Raw genomic sequence first — 17,716 nt, forward strand, 5'->3', positions numbered from 1 at the left:
CATTGGAACACCGAGACAGACAGACAGACATCACCTATCCTATTCCTGGGACGTGACATGGGAAGCCATGTATCCTGTGGTGGTTGACACTAAACTTTACACTCCTAAACACTCCACCTACTGTTTTCTAAAGCTTCAGCCGTTCTAGATAGTTCATATTAATGGAATCATACAATATGTGACTTTTTGTGTCTGGATTCTTTCACTTAGCATAATGTTTTTAAGGTTTATCTACATTGTAGCTTGTACCACTACTCCATACCGTCCTTTGGCTGAGTAATGTAACATTGTATGTATAGACTGTGTTTTGTTTATCCATACATATATCGATAGACATTTGACCCGTTTCCACCTTTTGGCTATTGTGAATAGTGCTACTGTGAACATTTGTTTACAAGGATTTGTGTGAATACCTGTTTTTAATTCTTCTGGGTATATACCTGGGAGTGGAATTGTGTCATATGGTAATTCTCTGTTTAATTTTATGAGGAGCTGCCAAGCTGTTGTCCACAGGGGCTATACTATTTTACATAAAACCACCAGCAATGTACTTGAGTTTCAGTTTTTCTGGATACTGGACCCTTACTCTGTAGAGTTGGTCCTGATTATTCACACATTCTGTATTTGCAAATGTGTATACTTGCTAAAATTTATTTGTAACCGCCTAATCACTACTTGCAGTGCTTTCACGGTCATTTGTGGACATGGGAAGAGTGGTGAAAAATTTGAATTGGCTGACATCTGACATACATGTTCCCAGCTGAGGTCAAACAAGGCAACACTCTGCCTTGTTGTTTCAGCCCTCATATTGTGAATAAATTCCCCTCTGGTGGTCTATTAAATGCCATTATTTTTGCATTTTGTGCTTTTTGTTAGTGATTTTGTTGTTTAAAATGGTCTTCAAGCACAGTGGTGAAGCACTGTGTATGTCCTTCAGTGCAAGAAGGCTGTAACGTGTCTTACAGAGAAAATATGCATTAGAGAAGCTCCATTCAGACATGAATGATAGTGCTGCTGGTTATGAGTTCCATGTTAATGAATCAGCAATACATATCATATAAGATGTCCTTAAGCAGAAACACACATAAAACAAAATTATGTATTAATTGGTCAATGAAAATGTGACCAGAAGCTCACAGGACCCTAACCCTGTATTTATCCTAAGAGCAATGGCTCAGTATTGGTAATTCACTATTCTCAGCAACTTTATAGAATATAGCTACTGAGAATAATGAGAATGAACTGTACATGATGTGCAAATATTTCTCCCAGTCTGTAAGTGATCATTTCACTTTCTTGATAATGTCCATTGCTATACAGGATTTTAATTTTTACATGGTCTAGTTTATCTGTTTTTAAGTCATAAATATTTACTGCTATGTTTTCTTATGAGACGTTTATACCTTTAGCTTTTATATTTAGGTCATTGATCCACTTTGAGTTAACTTTTGTATATGATGTGAGGTAGGGATCCCACTCCATGTTTTTGCATGTGAGTATCCAGTTTTCCAACCACCATTTGTTTAAGAGGCTACTCTTGCCCTGATTGGATAGTCTTGGCACCTTGCAGAAAATCAATTGGCCATAGATGTGTGGCTTTATTTCTGGACTCTCAATTTTATTCCACTGGTCTGTATGTCTATCTTATGCCAGTACCACTGTTTTGATTACTTATATATAGTAAGTTTTAAAATTGGGAAGTGTAAATCCTCCAACTTCTTTCTTTTCCAATAACATTCTGTCTATTCAAGGCCCCTAGAAATTCCATATGAATTTGAGGATCAGCTTTTCTATTTCTGGAAAGGAGGCCTTTGGAACATTGATGTTCTTTCATTGACTGTGTAGATCTCTTTGGGTAATGTTGCCATCTTAACAATATTAAGTCTTCCAATCTATGAACATCAAACATTTTTCCATTTATTTAGATTTTCTTTAATTTCTTTCAGCAATTTTTGTATGTTTCAGTATATAAGTCTTTAACCTCCTTGATTAAATTTATTCTTAGGTATCTTGTTCTTTTGTGTGCAATTATAAATTGTTTTCTTAATTTCCTTTTCAGATTATTCATTGTTGATGTATAAAAACACCAGGGATTTTTGTGTGTTGCTCTTGTACCCTGAAAGTTGGCTGCATTTGTTTACTAGCTCTAGTACCTTTAAAAAAGTCTTTGTGATTTTCTGTGCTTAGGATCATGTCAACTGCAAGTACAGATAGTTTTACTTCTCGCTTTCTAATTGGATGCCTTTTACTTATTTTTCTTGCCTAGAACTCCCAGTACAATGTTGAATAGCAGTGGTGAAAGCGGACATCCTTGTCTTTTTGCTGATCTTAAGAGAAAAGCTTTCAGTCTTTTACCACTGAATGTGGTGTTGGCTGTGGGTTTTTCATACATGCCTTTGATCATGTGAGGAATTTCCCTTCCATTCCTTGTTTCCTCACATGTCTGGGGTGATCCGTACACTCTGCTGAATACTCAGGGCCTTCTGCAGACCCCTGGGGTTTCCTCCGTGCAGCTGTCATCACTCTGGCACTTTCCCTGCGAATGCCAGTCACCTTGGTCTCAGAAGCATCCCCTCAACTCAGCGAGTTTTTCAGGCTCCACTTCAGTGTCCTCTCCCTGTGCCACAGTCTCGAAGCTGTCACAAGGTAATAAGCTGCAGCAATCATGGGACTCACCTTGTTGGAATTCTACCTCTCAGCGATCATTGTCCTTTGTTGCCTAATGTCCAGTGTTGTCAAATCCATTGTCTGTGTGTGTTTTAACTTCACGCAGGAGGGTAAATCTAGTCCCGTTTACCCCATCTTGACTGCAAATGGCTATTTCTTTTAGATTTTAATGTCTGACAAAATATAACACCCATTCATGATTAAGAACCCTGAGAAAACTAGGAATAAAAGAAATGGTTCCTTAGCCTAATAAGGCATCTACAAAAATTCTAGAACATAACATAGTTTAATGGTAAATGCTTGCCCCTAATATTGGTAACAAGGCAATGATGTGTTTGTTGTCACTTCTCCTATTTAACATCACACTGGAGGGTTTATCCAGTGCAGGACAAAAAAAAGAAAAAAAAAAAGGAAAGAAAGAAAGAAAAGGGATTGGAAAGAAATAAAACATTTATTATAAATAACCTGCAGATGTTATTGTCTACATAGAAAATTTTTTAAAATCTACGTCAGTGAATTTGGCAAAGGGTCAGGATACAAGGTCGATATATAAAAATCAATTATATTTCTATATATAATCAATGAACAATTAGTGAAATTTGAAAAGTCCCATTTATAATAGTGCACACAAAACTTCATGAAGTATAGCAATATATGTGTAAGAATTGTATGCTAAAAACTAAAAATGATAAAAGAAATCAAAGACCTGTATAAATGGAACTATATAAATTCATGGATTGGAAGACAAATATTAAGATTTTCACTCTCCCTGAACTGCTCTATGGATTCAATGTAATTATCATCAAAAGCTAAGCAGGTGTTTTTTGAAGTTAATAATCTGATTCTAAAAGATATATTTAAAGGCAAAGGAACTAAAATAGCAAAACAATTTTGAAAAAGAACAAAATTGGGTTATTAACACTACCTGATTTCAAGACTTATGTAAAGCTACAGCAGTTAAGGCAATGGAGTGTTAGTGAAAGCACAGACATGTACATTAATGGAATAATTGAGAAATAGACTCACACATATCTGGTCAACTGATTTTCAACAAAGGTGCATAGAAAAAAATGAACCTCAACCTACAGGTGATACAAATAATTTATATATATGTATAAATGCAAATGGTCATAGAACTAAATGTAAAAACTGAAAACTATTAAATTAAAAATAACCTTTGTGACCTCCAATTAGGCAAAGATTTCTTAGATGTTACACCAAAAACATGATCCTTAAAAAGAAAAAAAATGAGAAAGTGGACTTCATAAAGAATTAAGAACTTCTCTTCAAAAGGCACTGTTGAGGTGGGTGCAGTGGCTCATACCTGTAATCCTAGTACTCTGAGAGGCTGAGGTGGGCAGATTCCTTGAGGTCAGGAGTTTGAGAGCAAGAGCCTCAGCAAGAGTGAGACCCCCATCTCTACAAAAAATAGAAAAATTAGCCCATAGTCCCCCCAGCTACTTAGGAGGCTGAAGCAGGAGGATCACTTGAGCCCAACAGAATCAGGTTGCAGTGAGCTGTGTGTGATGATGCCACTGCACTCTATCCAGGGCAACAGAGTGAGATCCTGTCTCAAGAAAAGAAAAAAAGAAAGAGAGAGAGAGAGAGAGAAAGAAAAGAAAAGGCATTGTTGAGAGTGAAAGAAAAGACAGACCTTAGCACCTCAGCTTGGGAGAAAATATTTATAAACATTTATAAAGCACATGTCTGATAAAGGTCTTGTATCCAAATTATAGACATGTTAGAAATATGTAAACAAATTAGATTTCCATTTTTGACTTTTTCAAACTCAAATAAAACATGAGATCTTTGTCCAATTAATGAGGATGAAAATATGGGCAATCCTGTATACTTATGGAATGTGTTAATATGTACCAAATCTTAAATGTCAGTATATCCATATCACTTAATATAGCAATTATATCTCCAGGAATGTATCTAAATAATTTTGCACGAGATTGGTATTCTGGGCCTAGTGGCTCACCCTTGTAATCCCAGCTACTCAGGAGGCTGAGACAGGAGGATCACTTGAGGCCAAGAGTTCAAGACTAGCCTATGCAACATAGTGTTAAATAGTGTTTTGAAACCCTATCTCAAAAACAAAACAAAAAACAAGCAGGGACTGGCTAAATAAATTATGGCACATACATAAATGTGAGGCTACATAGACATGAAAATCTTGCTTACAGTTGTTTGATATGGGAAACTGCTCAAGTATGGTTAAGTGGAGAAATAGTATATTAAACTGCCCACGGTGCCCTTTTCTATAAAAATAATTATATGCCCAGAAGAGAGAAAATATATAAAAATGGGAATGGGAGTTTACTCTGATATTACTGGTAAGGTACGTCTTTAAAAATACTTTCCAAAGAACATGTATTCACAACGCTATTTCTAGAAAAAGAAATTTAGAGTTAAATCAGCATAAATGTGCAACATGAAATTCCTAGTCTCCTTTTAAAAGAGGGAGAAAGCTGCTATGACACGTATAATATGATTTTGCAAAGAGATGGGCAGGCTGGGTAGTCTGTGATTGAAAGGACAGCTCAGAACCATCTTCCAGCTTCACTTTTGCTGCTTCCCCAGTCAAGAGTGGCTATGCTAGACATTGCAGGCGGTGTTTGGGTTCCGCCTCTATCACTGGGTCCTCAAAAAAAAAAAAAAAAAAAAAAAAATTAGGTTATTAAGTATGAAATGTCCGATCTCCTTAAGTACTAAGTTAGACAGTTGATATTTCTGACATTTCACTTTGACACTTATTTCATTTTAATTGTGAAGGTCCATCCTCAGTCTTGCAAATGCACGTTTTGGCTTTTGATTATCTTTCAAAAATTTTTTGAGCAATTTATGTGAAACCATGGATAAGTCAAAAATGGGTGTCATTTTTTAATATGAGTTCTGTCATGGAACCCATGTGCAGATAGCTGGAAATATTAATGAAGTGTTTGGGAAGGATGTGGCTAATGAACGCACAGTACGTCGATGGTTTGTGTTGTTCTGTTCTGGTGATTTTAATCTTGAAAATGAGCCACGTGGGCAACCTGAGACCAAGGTGGACAATGATGAGCTGAAAGCTGGAGTGGAAGCGAATCCATCTCAACCTACATGTGAATTAGCAGCAAGGTTTGATGTTACTATTCCACCAGTATTGGACCAGTTGAAACAAATGGGCAAGGAAAAGAAGCTGGATAGATGGGTTCCACATGAATTAAAGACGCATCAGAAGAGAAATTGTCTTGAAGCTTGCCTTTCTTTGCTGTCACAACATAAAGGCGAACCATTTCTATACCATATTGTTACCTGTGACGAAAAATGGATTTTTTTTTTTTTTTTTTTTTGCCAGTGGCAAGCATTTAGCACAATGGTTGGATAAAGATGAGGTGCTGAAACAGTCCAAAACTGAATATTCATCCAAAAAAGCTAATGGTGTCTGCTTGGTGGTCCAGCGCTAGTATTATCCACTACAGCATCATGAAACCTGGTCAGTTGATTACAGGGGGGTGTCTCCTGCAACCAATGAAATGATGAAATAATGAGGATGCTTGCGATTAAGCAGCTGAGATTGGTCAATAGAGACAGGCCAATCCTCTTGCAAGACAACACACATGTTGCACAAATGCTGCTCAAACTACACAGGCTGGACTTGGAAACTCTTGTCATCCACCATATTCACCAGACCTTGTACCAACTGGTTACCACTTCTTCCAGGGTTTGGACCACTTCTTCCAAGGAAAAATATTCAATTCTCAACAAGCTGTGGAAAACGCCTTTCGCGATTTCATCACCACTCACTCTCCAGGCTTCTTCCTTGCTGGCATAAACAAGCTACCATTAAGATGGCAAAACTGTTATCAATAGTGTAGGCACATACTTTGTACTGCTTACTGATTGAGATATAATAAACTACACTTTTGATTCATAATCGGACATTTCATATTTAATGACCTACTTACTCCAGAGTCATGTTGAATTGTGGCTTTATTTACATATTTTGGACTTTCCATTTGGTCCCTGATTTGACTTTTAATAATGAAGCTCTTCCACTACAGAAACAGAACTTCCCCGTTTATACATTCCAGAAAATACCTCATAAATGCCATTCAAGACTTAACCATTGCCCCCTAGTGGGAAAGTCCTCAAATAACTTGTTGCTGTATTACCAGAGTGTAAGAGTAGAACGTAAAAAAAGAAAGACAAATATTAGCTTTTCCCCTTATGCCAATTTATCTTATCAAATCCCTCCTTTTGGAGGAAACTAAGTTTTGTAGGTACCTTCTTATTGATAAGAACTGTGCTAGGGAGGGGCTTACTAACTTAAGTCTGTCAGGTGGATGTTTGATTCTATATATAGAGGTAGTAGGTTCCAGTCTAGTAATAGCACTATGCAATAAAATGTTGAGGGAAACTTAATTTTAAAAAAGTATCTTTAGCACACGAGAACACCTCCAGACTTCATAGATTCACTAAGCACTTGATTAATATTAAAAGTCGGTTGTACTGTTTTGATCTCCTATGTGTAATTACAAAAATGAAGCATGGTCATTTCCCAAGGCTTTTTGGGGAAGGAGAGGTGTGTGTAAAAAACCCTTTTTAACCACTGTAACACACACTCACACACATGGGGCTTAAACCATCAACCATCGGAACAGATAAAATTAAGATATCCGAGTGGTGCTCTCAAATACAGAAGTAAACTGACTTGATTCCTGATTACCTAGCATACGCCTTTCTGTGGGGGGTGTGGGGAGGAGGGGTTGTTCCCTAAGTACATGTTACTATCTCCATTTGACTCTGTGTGTGGTAGAGAAAGGATGCTGAAGCAATATTCCCTAAGAAGGCAATGGTTTACTTATCACTAAAAATTCTTCATGAGTACTGCTTAGCTTTCACATGTGCACAATTTTGTAGTAATAAATATCTTACTCATAAAACAGTTACACACTAAAAGAAACTCAGTTTTCATATTTCTGGTTTTCTTTAGGAGTATCTCTAACTGGAACAACTCTTACATTTAACGTTTTTAAAAAAGCCTGTTAATTCTGAAAGGAAAAACGAGCATACGGATGTATTTTTTTTTTTATTCCAAGAGACTAAGGGCTTCACAGAAGCTTAATATCCAGTAGTTAGCTGTTATATCAACATGTGTTTATATAGAGAATAAAATAACTATTCTTATTGCCCAGCCACTAAGTAAAGATGGAAGGAGATTAATAGAACTTCATTTTCCTACCATAATCTTTTTAAAAAGGTTAAGAGAAAGGATGAAATATGTGTACGTATATTAGTGGCAAGAGAATAGAAATAAGAAGTAACTTGACAAGACTAAGTTTATTCTAAGTATAATTTTTATTAATAAAAAGATTAACCATGACCATATAAAATGAGTGGCTGGGCTTATAGTTTGCTACACCAAAGAAATTAAAAAATTAGTATTTGAGAATAATGTTACAATAATTTATAATAGCATTCCTTGATAGAGGCATTTTAATTTTAGCAATTATGTTTCTCTTAAATATATAAAACTAACCCTTAGTGTCATGGATGAGAACCATCACAGCTACTGATGAATCAAAAAAGAACTTCCAAGAGCTGTTTGGTGGTGTTATCTCAAGACATACAACCAAACTGCAAGGAAACAACCTCCCAAAGAGATCTTCTGGAAAGTTGTCCAATCAGAACACAGGAAGAACATCACTGTTTGATACTTCTGGCAGGGCAATATCCTACTTGCAAGTCAAGTGTGAAGAATAAATAACACAAGTTACAAATGCACCCAAGATCCCCAAATAAATTAGTAAAAGTGCCATTAAGAATTATCAGACATATAATCAATGTGTTTAAATACAAATTCAAATTTGTTAAGTCCAAAAGATACAGTAATTTTATTACATAAAATTTCTCCTGTGCTAAAAATGTTAACTTACAAGACATAATATTTGTAATAGTGTAGAGGGAATCATGGCTGATTTGTTTAATCATTTTTCATTACTGAAGAATAGAACAATAGGTAGTGGACACATAAGCACTCAAGAGTCCTCTAAAATTCCAAGTTGTTACATTACTGCTCAACCAAAATAGACTACCATTCTCTAATAATATAAATGCCTGCTCAATTCATCTCTTAAAAATAAAGTCCATTTTTTCTCCATTAAAGCTTCTGCAAGACTGACAAAGGTACATTCTACCTATTAAATATAGGAGTACTCTTCATCTTTGGATAAGATATCACCACTTAGGGAAAATGTAGTCATATATAGATTACTAAATTTTTATTTGAGGCAGCTGTTGGAGTTCATTAAGCACTTTTTGAACACTGTACCTTTAAAAGTTTGTCTTTAATATAGCTTTGGAAAACCAAAAATAGAAGAAAAATATCTATGGCAAAGTACAATTCATTCTGATTTGATAGCAGTAAAATACAAAAAAAAAAATGGTATTTAGTGCAGTGTCAGTTTTCTCTATGTAAATCACCTGTTAGTTTTCTGCTTTATTATGATAGAATGACCAAAAAAAGTTTTAACCTGTTAAAAACATTTTTTAAGTCTTTGACTTAGTATAGTAAGGCAAAAATGAAATTAAGCACTGTAAAAAGTCTTTAAAAATTAAGTTCTACAAATTTGGTTCCCATTTACAACAATTTCATTAACAGATGAGTTAAGTATAGATACAATGTATCCAATACTCTCACATAACTACAGTAAAAAAAAAATCTCTAGTAGCATTTATATATTGTGAAATCCTTAATACCACCAATATATTTGAAAACATGTTCATACAGAACCAATACCTCTCCTTCTCCATGTAAAAGAACACTTGTTAAAAATAATCAACAGAAATACCAATAAAACAATGGAAACCCATTTCATTTCACTGCGCTCAAAGGTATGACACAAATTATTGGCTTAAAGAGGTAGGTTAAAAAGAAAAAGAAAACCAGATTCTCCATTCTTTGTCACTTTTATTCAGTAGTAGTTTTTTTTTTTTCCTTATTTTCAGTGCCAGACATGGCAAGGAGTGATTACAGCCAACTGTTATTAAAACATTTGTTCGCAACAAATACCCCCTTTATAACCACTGACCCCAAACTGACTCATTTTGTGTGCTTTCATTCTTTTTTTTTTAATATACCACCACCAAGACTGGGTGGAGGGGGCAAGGGTAAGAGAGATGAAGGGGAAGAGTCCAGGAGGCCAGGAGAGGAGGAATGCTACAAGCCACAGTAAGAATGAGCTGTATTTAATTTAAAAAAGGGGGGGAGGGGTGTACCCCACAAATGATACAGTAATGAGGATACACAATTAAATCCCATAGCATGACTGAAGGCTTTCACTGTGTTTGACGTCATCACAATGGAAGGCATAAAAAGTGGAGTAAATCAATGTTGATACAGTCCAATCTAGTCCATTAGGCAAGATGGTGCAAGAAGTCATTTAAATTAAAAGTGCCCTACCCTTACCTAAATGGCTAGCAGACATGGAGAACACCACAGTGAGGAATCCACAGAGCTTTCTCCATGTAGCTATAAAAATGTGTTGTCGAATGGCACACTGTCAAACACTGGAAAGGGGCGCCACAATGGACCTCTCTCTTTTATAGGTACGAATGCTAGATTCAACTATCTCAACTAAGCAGGAAGTGGGTTCTTCTGCTAGGAATGCCAACCCTAATTCACTTTGTCTTGAAATATATACAGATTGTTTGTAGTAGCTACAGCAATGATATTTTCCTTGGGGTGCCATGCTGTATGAAGGATTTTCTTGTTGAAGTCTAGGCTGTCAACACTTATTTCATCTTTCTTTCGCTTTCCGCTTGCACAGACTTTGCGTGGCTTCAAAACCGTGCGAGGCTTATTGTTTTCCCGTGATGCTTCTAGGGTTATGTCTCGCTTTGTGTTCCTGTCAAACATTCTGAAGAAATTATTGTAAGATCCAGTCATGACAACACTGTAAAAAGAAGATAGAACAAACAAATAGTCAAACAAGCAGAAAATGATTCAGTGATTAAACCAAGTGCAGTACTCCACAGGAAATAGCTACTTCAAGCAGATCTTAATTAAGGGACAGGGTTGCTGTCACCCAGTCACTGGAATAAAAGCAGAAATACAGTAAGAGTTAACTTGGTTTTCTGCCAATTACTCCGTTTCATGACTACCGAAACTATCACTAATGCTGATAGCATCCTCAAGTAAAACTTCTTAGCAGTGCTTAATTACCTTTGAGTATTTTTGCAACTACATGCCATGTGGTCAACCAGACCAGCCAGCTTCTTAAAATAGCAATCATCTGTGGAACTCACATTTCTAAAACCAAAAACCAACTTGCATGAAATAGCTGTTCATAAGAAACCAATGCTTTATTTTTATCATTTAAATTATAAGCTATTTAATTTGTTCTCAGGGTGTTGTCTGGTTCAGATAATCACGTTTTCTGAATGCTTACAATGAATCTGCTCCTGAGAATGTTAAGAAAGTGGCATGTAACATTTTTATTAACAGAAAGTCATTTTACTTAAACCATAAAAGACATTTTAAGTAAATATTTTAAAAAGTATAAGTTCAAAGCGGTACCAAATTCATAGCCTGCCTGAAGATACTTATTACTAAGTATCCTCATACACTAAACTTCGTAAGTTTGGAACTCTTTTATCTGGAAACTGGTGCTACCAGTACTTACCACATGGTTAAAATGATTATTGTAAATGAGATTATAGGATACTAGGGGGTTGTTCAAAGTAATATTTATATGCATAGGTCATTTATTAGATACAAATGATTACCATCTAGTTAGTAATGTCAATCCCCTCCATAGGACACCTGACAACAACTGTAATCAAATTCAAGTTGATGCATGTCCCTGGAAAATAAAACTATATATATTTAAAAATGGTTTATGTAATTTAGATTGGCATCCCCATGGATTAGACAACCTGGGTATGGCTATTTGTAACTTTTAAAAGGCATCATCAGGCACCAATCTCTAAGAAAGCCCTGATAAAGATGTGTAACTTGAATCTAATCATAAGGAAATATTAGATAACACTCAAATTAAGAAATATTCTACAAAATAACTGGCCTGTGTTCTTAAAAAATGCCATGGTCATGAAAGGCAAGGAAAGAATAAAGAACTACTCCCAGAATAAAGGGGACTAACAAGATATGACAACTAAACACAACATACGATCTTGTAGTGGATAATGGACCAGACTGTTTTTCTGTGCCATGAAGGACAATGACTGAGGTAACTGGTGAGTTTTAATGGATGTGTGGATTAGATGGCAATCTTGCATCAATGTGAACGTTCATGCTTTAGATGCTTGCACTGTCATTATGCTGGAGGGTGTCGTTATCTTTTAGGAAATACTGATTAATGAAATTAGAGGTAATAGACATATTGTTTAGAGTTTACTTCCAATTGGTACACAAGAAAAGGTGTGTGTGCACTTATATAGATAGATATAGCTATAAATAGACAAAGAGAGTTAAGAGACCATGATACAGCAAATAGCAACAGGGGTAAGGCTAAATGAAGAGTTGTATTATTCTATCAAATCTTCTGAGTCTAAAATTATTTCAGAAGAAAACCTTTTTAATATTAAGGAAAGTAAATAACTTCCGATGATGAAACATAAAACTGCTAATAGGCTTAAACAACATGAGGAAGAACTCTAGTTGTAGCAGTGCACCATACCCTAGTATTATCAGTGTCTTCTTTCTCTTTCCTTCTTCCTTCTTGATGTCTCAGGTTTAGTAGTGGCACCCAAAGGCAATGTTTGCTTATCCCTACCAATGGGACTCTAGGTTTACTGTGGCTAGCCTATTACTGGTCTTCATGTCAAAATCAGACAATAACTTTAAAAATTAGACAAAAGAAAGTGTTCCAAGTTCTGTTATCATCCATAGCACCTAACATTATAAAACCTGAATCTTATTCAAGCCGTGTGATAGAACTATTGTTAAATAAAGTACCTCTAATTATGTTAAATGCAAGTTTAAATAATTCCAAAATGTTTTACTATTTTCAGTTCTATTGGAACTCAGCAGTTAAATATTGACAACTAAAAGACTGAAAGTAAGACTTATTTATCTTTAGAAATAATGGCATACATTTTGATAACACACTAAAAAAACAAATCATGTTATAGCAAAATTGGAAATTATAAAAAGCATAAAGATAGGGTTAAAATATATATAAATTACCACTTCTATGAGGTGTTAATGCAGTAACTGGAGACTGGTAACAATCCAAATGAAATAACTTCTGCCTAAATATTTCTAACAACAGTTTAATGGTAGAATAACAACCAAACTGAGATTTCACCACTTTAAATGTTAGCATGTCAGAAATGTCATTTATCTGGTTCATAAAAGGGAAAAATTTCAAGATATTTAAATAATAGTTTAGATTTTTTGTGTATTTCTACATCTAGTAAAATACAATGCTTAAAATTTATCTTCCAGTATTGTTATGCTGTAATATCTAAGATTACTGAATTTATTTCAAGGAATCCTTGGGGGAAAATGAAGTTAAAACTTGTAATGGAAGTCAGTCTAAAAAAAGTTGGCCGTATTTTTGGTGAATGTGGCAACCGTACCAGGGGGAATGAAATACTAAGTTTCTTTCCTCTAATAAAATTAATATTTGAGTGAGAAGTTTGAATTAAAGTCAATTACCTGTCAGATCCATTCCAACAACATTCAAATTTGTCAAATATGCAGTCATTTTCATACAGTGAACAAAGTTTACTTCTGAGGTATTCATGCACCTGTGGAAAAAACACAGATATACTGCACATAATACTTGGTTTACCTCAAGATCTATCCACTGAAATTAGGAAAATGATTTAACAAGTCAAGAGCTTAAAAAAAAAAGGGGGGGGGGCAAAGAAAGACACATATGAACACTTTTGAAATTATTAAATCTCAATCTTCTTAATAACAATAAAGGCATTTTATCTTTTTACAACACATAAGCCCTTGTCAGGGAGGCACATTGTCCTTTGTACAACAAAGACAAACTCCCTTCTGGGCATGGCACATACACCCTTTATAAGCCTGAATAAAACATTTAGGCCAGAAAACATTTGAAAATGGCACAGATAAGAGACTACCAAAAGAATATTGTAGCAATATTTGAATATCACTACTTGGCTTTCAGGCCATTAATTATTGATAATAACACTGAACATTTTACTTCCTTTTTAAATACCATCTTTTTGGGCATAAATTTAACTGACACCTGTATTTTCAATTAAATGCATATGCTATGCATAGCATAACCATGCCCTGGTTTGGTGATAAATTATAGGAATACTTTAGCTATGCATCATTAAAAATATCATAGTATCACCTGATATTACTTACACAATGTCAAAACGAAAATGTACCTCTGTTTCTTAAATTGTAATTCTATATTTACTAATATTTCACAAAAGAATAAAGTAATTAAATATATCTATTATTTAAAAAATAGTCCATGGAACGATACATTTCAACATTTATATTGTTAAATTATAAAGAAAAGTTCCAAAGTATTTGTTGTGATCAAAGGAAAAAAGAGGAATGTCTATCTCACTCTCTTCTTCTTAAAGAGAAATAATGATAGAAGTGAGTAGGTACCCCCCTAAATGCTTAGAATTCTCTATTCTGTATGACTCAACTAAATTCATTCTCGGTGTCCGTTTTAATGTTTAGTGGAATTACTCAGGCCATCTCTGTGTGGCATTAAGTGAAAACCTGTAATACAGAGTAACTGCAATTCGTGGGGTTAGGATCAAAAGTGAGCATGTAACGCAAAAAATTAATAAGATCAAAAATACCCCTCAATCACAGAAAACTCAGCAAGATGCTTGTACAAATTCCATACAAATACTGGAATCTACAGAAGTTACACTTGCATATGATGTAGCTCTACTCTCAGTCACTAATCCAATTCAGCATAGGCAGGAAATGGCAAATCAGGTAAAATTAGGCAGATCATCATAATTCAGCAACATTTTAGAGTGCACGCAGTACAAGGTTTATCGCCACACGGAGTATGAAGCTAAGGTTCAAATCAATTATTCTCAATGGGAATGAGATGGTGATGAGGATAACTAGAATATGTATCAATTTTGGCAGTTACACAAATGTACAGTTGTCCCTTGTTATATGCAGGGGATTGTTTCCAGAATCCTCACATATAGCCAAATCTGCCCATACTCAAGTCCTGCAGTTGGCCCCGTGGAACCTGTATGAATGCAAAGTTGGCCTCCGTTATATGTGGGTTTTGTATCCCTCAGATACTGTATTTTCTATCTGCACTTGGTTGAAAAAATTCTGTGTGTAAAGTGGACCTATGCAGTTAAAACCTGTGTTGCTCAATGGTCTACCGTGCTTTGAAAACAAAGCAGTTATGTCATCTCTTTGGCCTTTGTTTCAATGTCGCATTTATTTTGAAATTTCAAATTCCATTAAAAAGAATCTTGAGTGGTTTATGTTTGTCAAAAGGGATTTCAAAGTTTGGACAGGCAACTCCTAAAGCCATCTGTTGGGCTTTCAAGCCCTTCTCCTTTAGCATAAGACAACAGTTACTTGACAAAAGGCAGAATACCAGTCCGTTTGACTCAGCATGCTAGATTTAAGCTCTAGTTCAACTACTCCCACACATATGCCACGCAGGAGTATGGGCACCTCTCCTACGACTGACCATTCTCCTCAATCCTCTTCCTGCCCAGACCTTAATGAAGAGTGTTCTTCCTCACTTTAAATGTACATGGGGAAAAAAGTTGTCAACACTAAACCAAATGGGTAGCAAATCACACTTTAAGCGGAAAACTGAAGAGACAACACAACCTATTAAGTATATATACATTTTTATTTTAACATAAGGAAAAGCAACATTCTCATGGAACTCTGAGGGAAAAGGCCTAATGGTGAATGGTGAACAAACACCTTCTGAGGATTAACACCTAGCACAAAATCCTTCTCTATAAACACTTGAAAGTAAATAGGGTGTATCTCATTGAAAGAAAAACTGCAAATACCTGGTATGTTTCCACAGGCCTGTTTTCCATATTTAAGTCCCAAATTTTGACTGACAAATAGTCTCTAGTCATCATATATCGACCACTATGGCTGAATTTTACATCAGAAATAGAGGAGATGATTTCAGAAAAAAATGACCTGTTACTGGGATCTTCAGGTTCTTCAAACACTAAAAACAAAACAAAACAACAAAAAAGGGCAAGGTGTAGAATATTCTGACTTGAACAAAGCATTTCCTGAAACACCCATTCACAAACTCCCTAAGAGTAAAGTAAAATGACAGGCTAATAAAAAACAGAAAAGCATCCCTCTGTCTAGCACCATGTAATCCCCTGAAACTTTAAGAGAATGACTTAATATTGAAGTTGAAGGTACAAAAGCAGCAGTACACTTCCAGAATCGTGTGGCTACATTAGCAGAACCAGACTCACCCAGGAGTTCCGACTTCAGTGCACCAGGCTGGTATATTCTGCCATATACCTCACTGACTTTGCCTATTTCATCACCATAAGAAACACACTATCTTCACCCATCCAAATTCATACCGGGATTTTATTTTCCAGTGGCCAAGTAAAATTATTTTTGTAAAAGGCATGTACCAATTTTCAGGAGTTTTAGAAATAGTCAACATGAAGACAAGACTATTGCAACCCCTTAATTTCTTAATCCAATGGTTTTCAAACTTTTTTTTGGAAGCCAAGAAAACCTCTCATCAGCAAAAATCTTCCTAGGAAGCTCAAAACAGAAAAGGAAGGAGGCAGGAAATGAGGGCACGGAGGGCAGGAAAGAAAAGAACTACTGTACTTGAATACAGTGTTGGAGAGCCCAACCACAAGTTCCCAAAGAACAGCACTAAAAACGTATTCACTGGGAACCAACAGACACATGCCTCCAAGAGCGCCTTATTATGTGTGCCTCCGGCTGAATAGCCTGGAATGCCTCACGTGAAGGTAGGCAGTTTACCAAAGGGTACAAGAGGCCTTGGACACACAGGTTTAAGACTTGTAAACCTCTGTAATTGTACTTACCATGTCTGAGGCTCGTGTCAGACAAACGAATATCTTATCATTTTAAAGAAAGACTCAATAAACTTACGTTTAGAATGCCTATCGCAGAGAGCAGATGCCCTCATGTCACATAACCGAATAGTTCCTTTACTGCTGCTGTACACAAATGTATTACAGCTGTTTGGATGGAACTCTGCTGCTGTAATCACCTCTGTCAGCTCTTCCATATTGGCAGGCTTGATATCCACAATATCTGGATAGCATTTTATTAAGGAATTTCCACTTAGAAAAAAAGGCAAATGTAATATCTATGTTTATCAAACCTAAAATCCATTCACAGACCTAAGCATAAGTATTAATTCTGAATTGCTCTCTACTCTTTTTTGAATATAAATCCCAGAGGGATTAAAACTTTTAATGTTAAAAACCAACCAAACAACTCTTAGAACACAGGAAAATTTTAAATCATTTCAGGATGGAGAATTTAATCTCAGAAATTATTAAGAAAAAACTGACAAATTTATCTTCATAAATAGTAAGAAAATTCCAAAACAAATAAAAACCTCAAGAGGGCAAAAAAGGGAAAACTATTTGCATCACAGATAGAACCAATTTATTTAATACAAAAAAGGAGCTAAAAAAGAAATCAATAAAAATATACGTAAATCCAGTGAAAAAATTGGAGAACAAATAGAAATACAAATGGCTGATAAACATGAAAAGCTCAAGTCTACTCATGATGAAAGAAATGCAAATGAAAACAACAAAAGAGAATTTTTGACTAACTAGAGTAGGAAACAGGCTTTTACCAACATACACACTGTTGGTAGAGTATGAATTATTATAAACCTTTGTTAATTTTTCAAGTGACATTTGGACAATATGAACATTGACAGTAGTAGTAATAGCTAACATTTATAAAGAATTTTTTTAAGAGAATGTCCATACATACATACAAATGTCCATACTACCCAAAGCAAACTATAGATTCAATACAATCCCCATCAAAAAATCCCGCATT

The 17,716-nt window shown here is 35.3% G+C and overlaps 1 protein-coding gene across 2 annotated transcripts in view; it reads right to left on the reverse strand.

The window, feature by feature from the left end:
* Positions 1 to 9,769: 9,769 nt before the first annotated feature.
* Positions 9,770 to 17,716, reverse strand: part of PPP2R2A (protein phosphatase 2 regulatory subunit Balpha) — a 63,936-nt gene continuing 55,989 nt past the window's right edge. For both annotated transcript variants that reach the window (XM_069484845.1, XM_069484843.1), the window contains exons 7-10: positions 16,784 to 16,948; positions 15,688 to 15,857; positions 13,337 to 13,428; positions 9,770 to 10,610 (exon numbers count right to left, since the gene is read on the reverse strand). In XM_069484845.1, coding sequence (XP_069340946.1) covers positions 10,331 to 10,610; positions 13,337 to 13,428; positions 15,688 to 15,857; positions 16,784 to 16,948 — 707 coding nt within the window. In that variant the 3' untranslated portion in view covers positions 9,770 to 10,330. The remainder of the gene's footprint in view (positions 10,611 to 13,336; positions 13,429 to 15,687; positions 15,858 to 16,783; positions 16,949 to 17,716) is intronic.

Source organism: Eulemur rufifrons, chromosome 12 (assembly GCF_041146395.1).
Source record: "Eulemur rufifrons isolate Redbay chromosome 12, OSU_ERuf_1, whole genome shotgun sequence".
Taxonomy (NCBI): domain Eukaryota; kingdom Metazoa; phylum Chordata; class Mammalia; order Primates; family Lemuridae; genus Eulemur; species Eulemur rufifrons.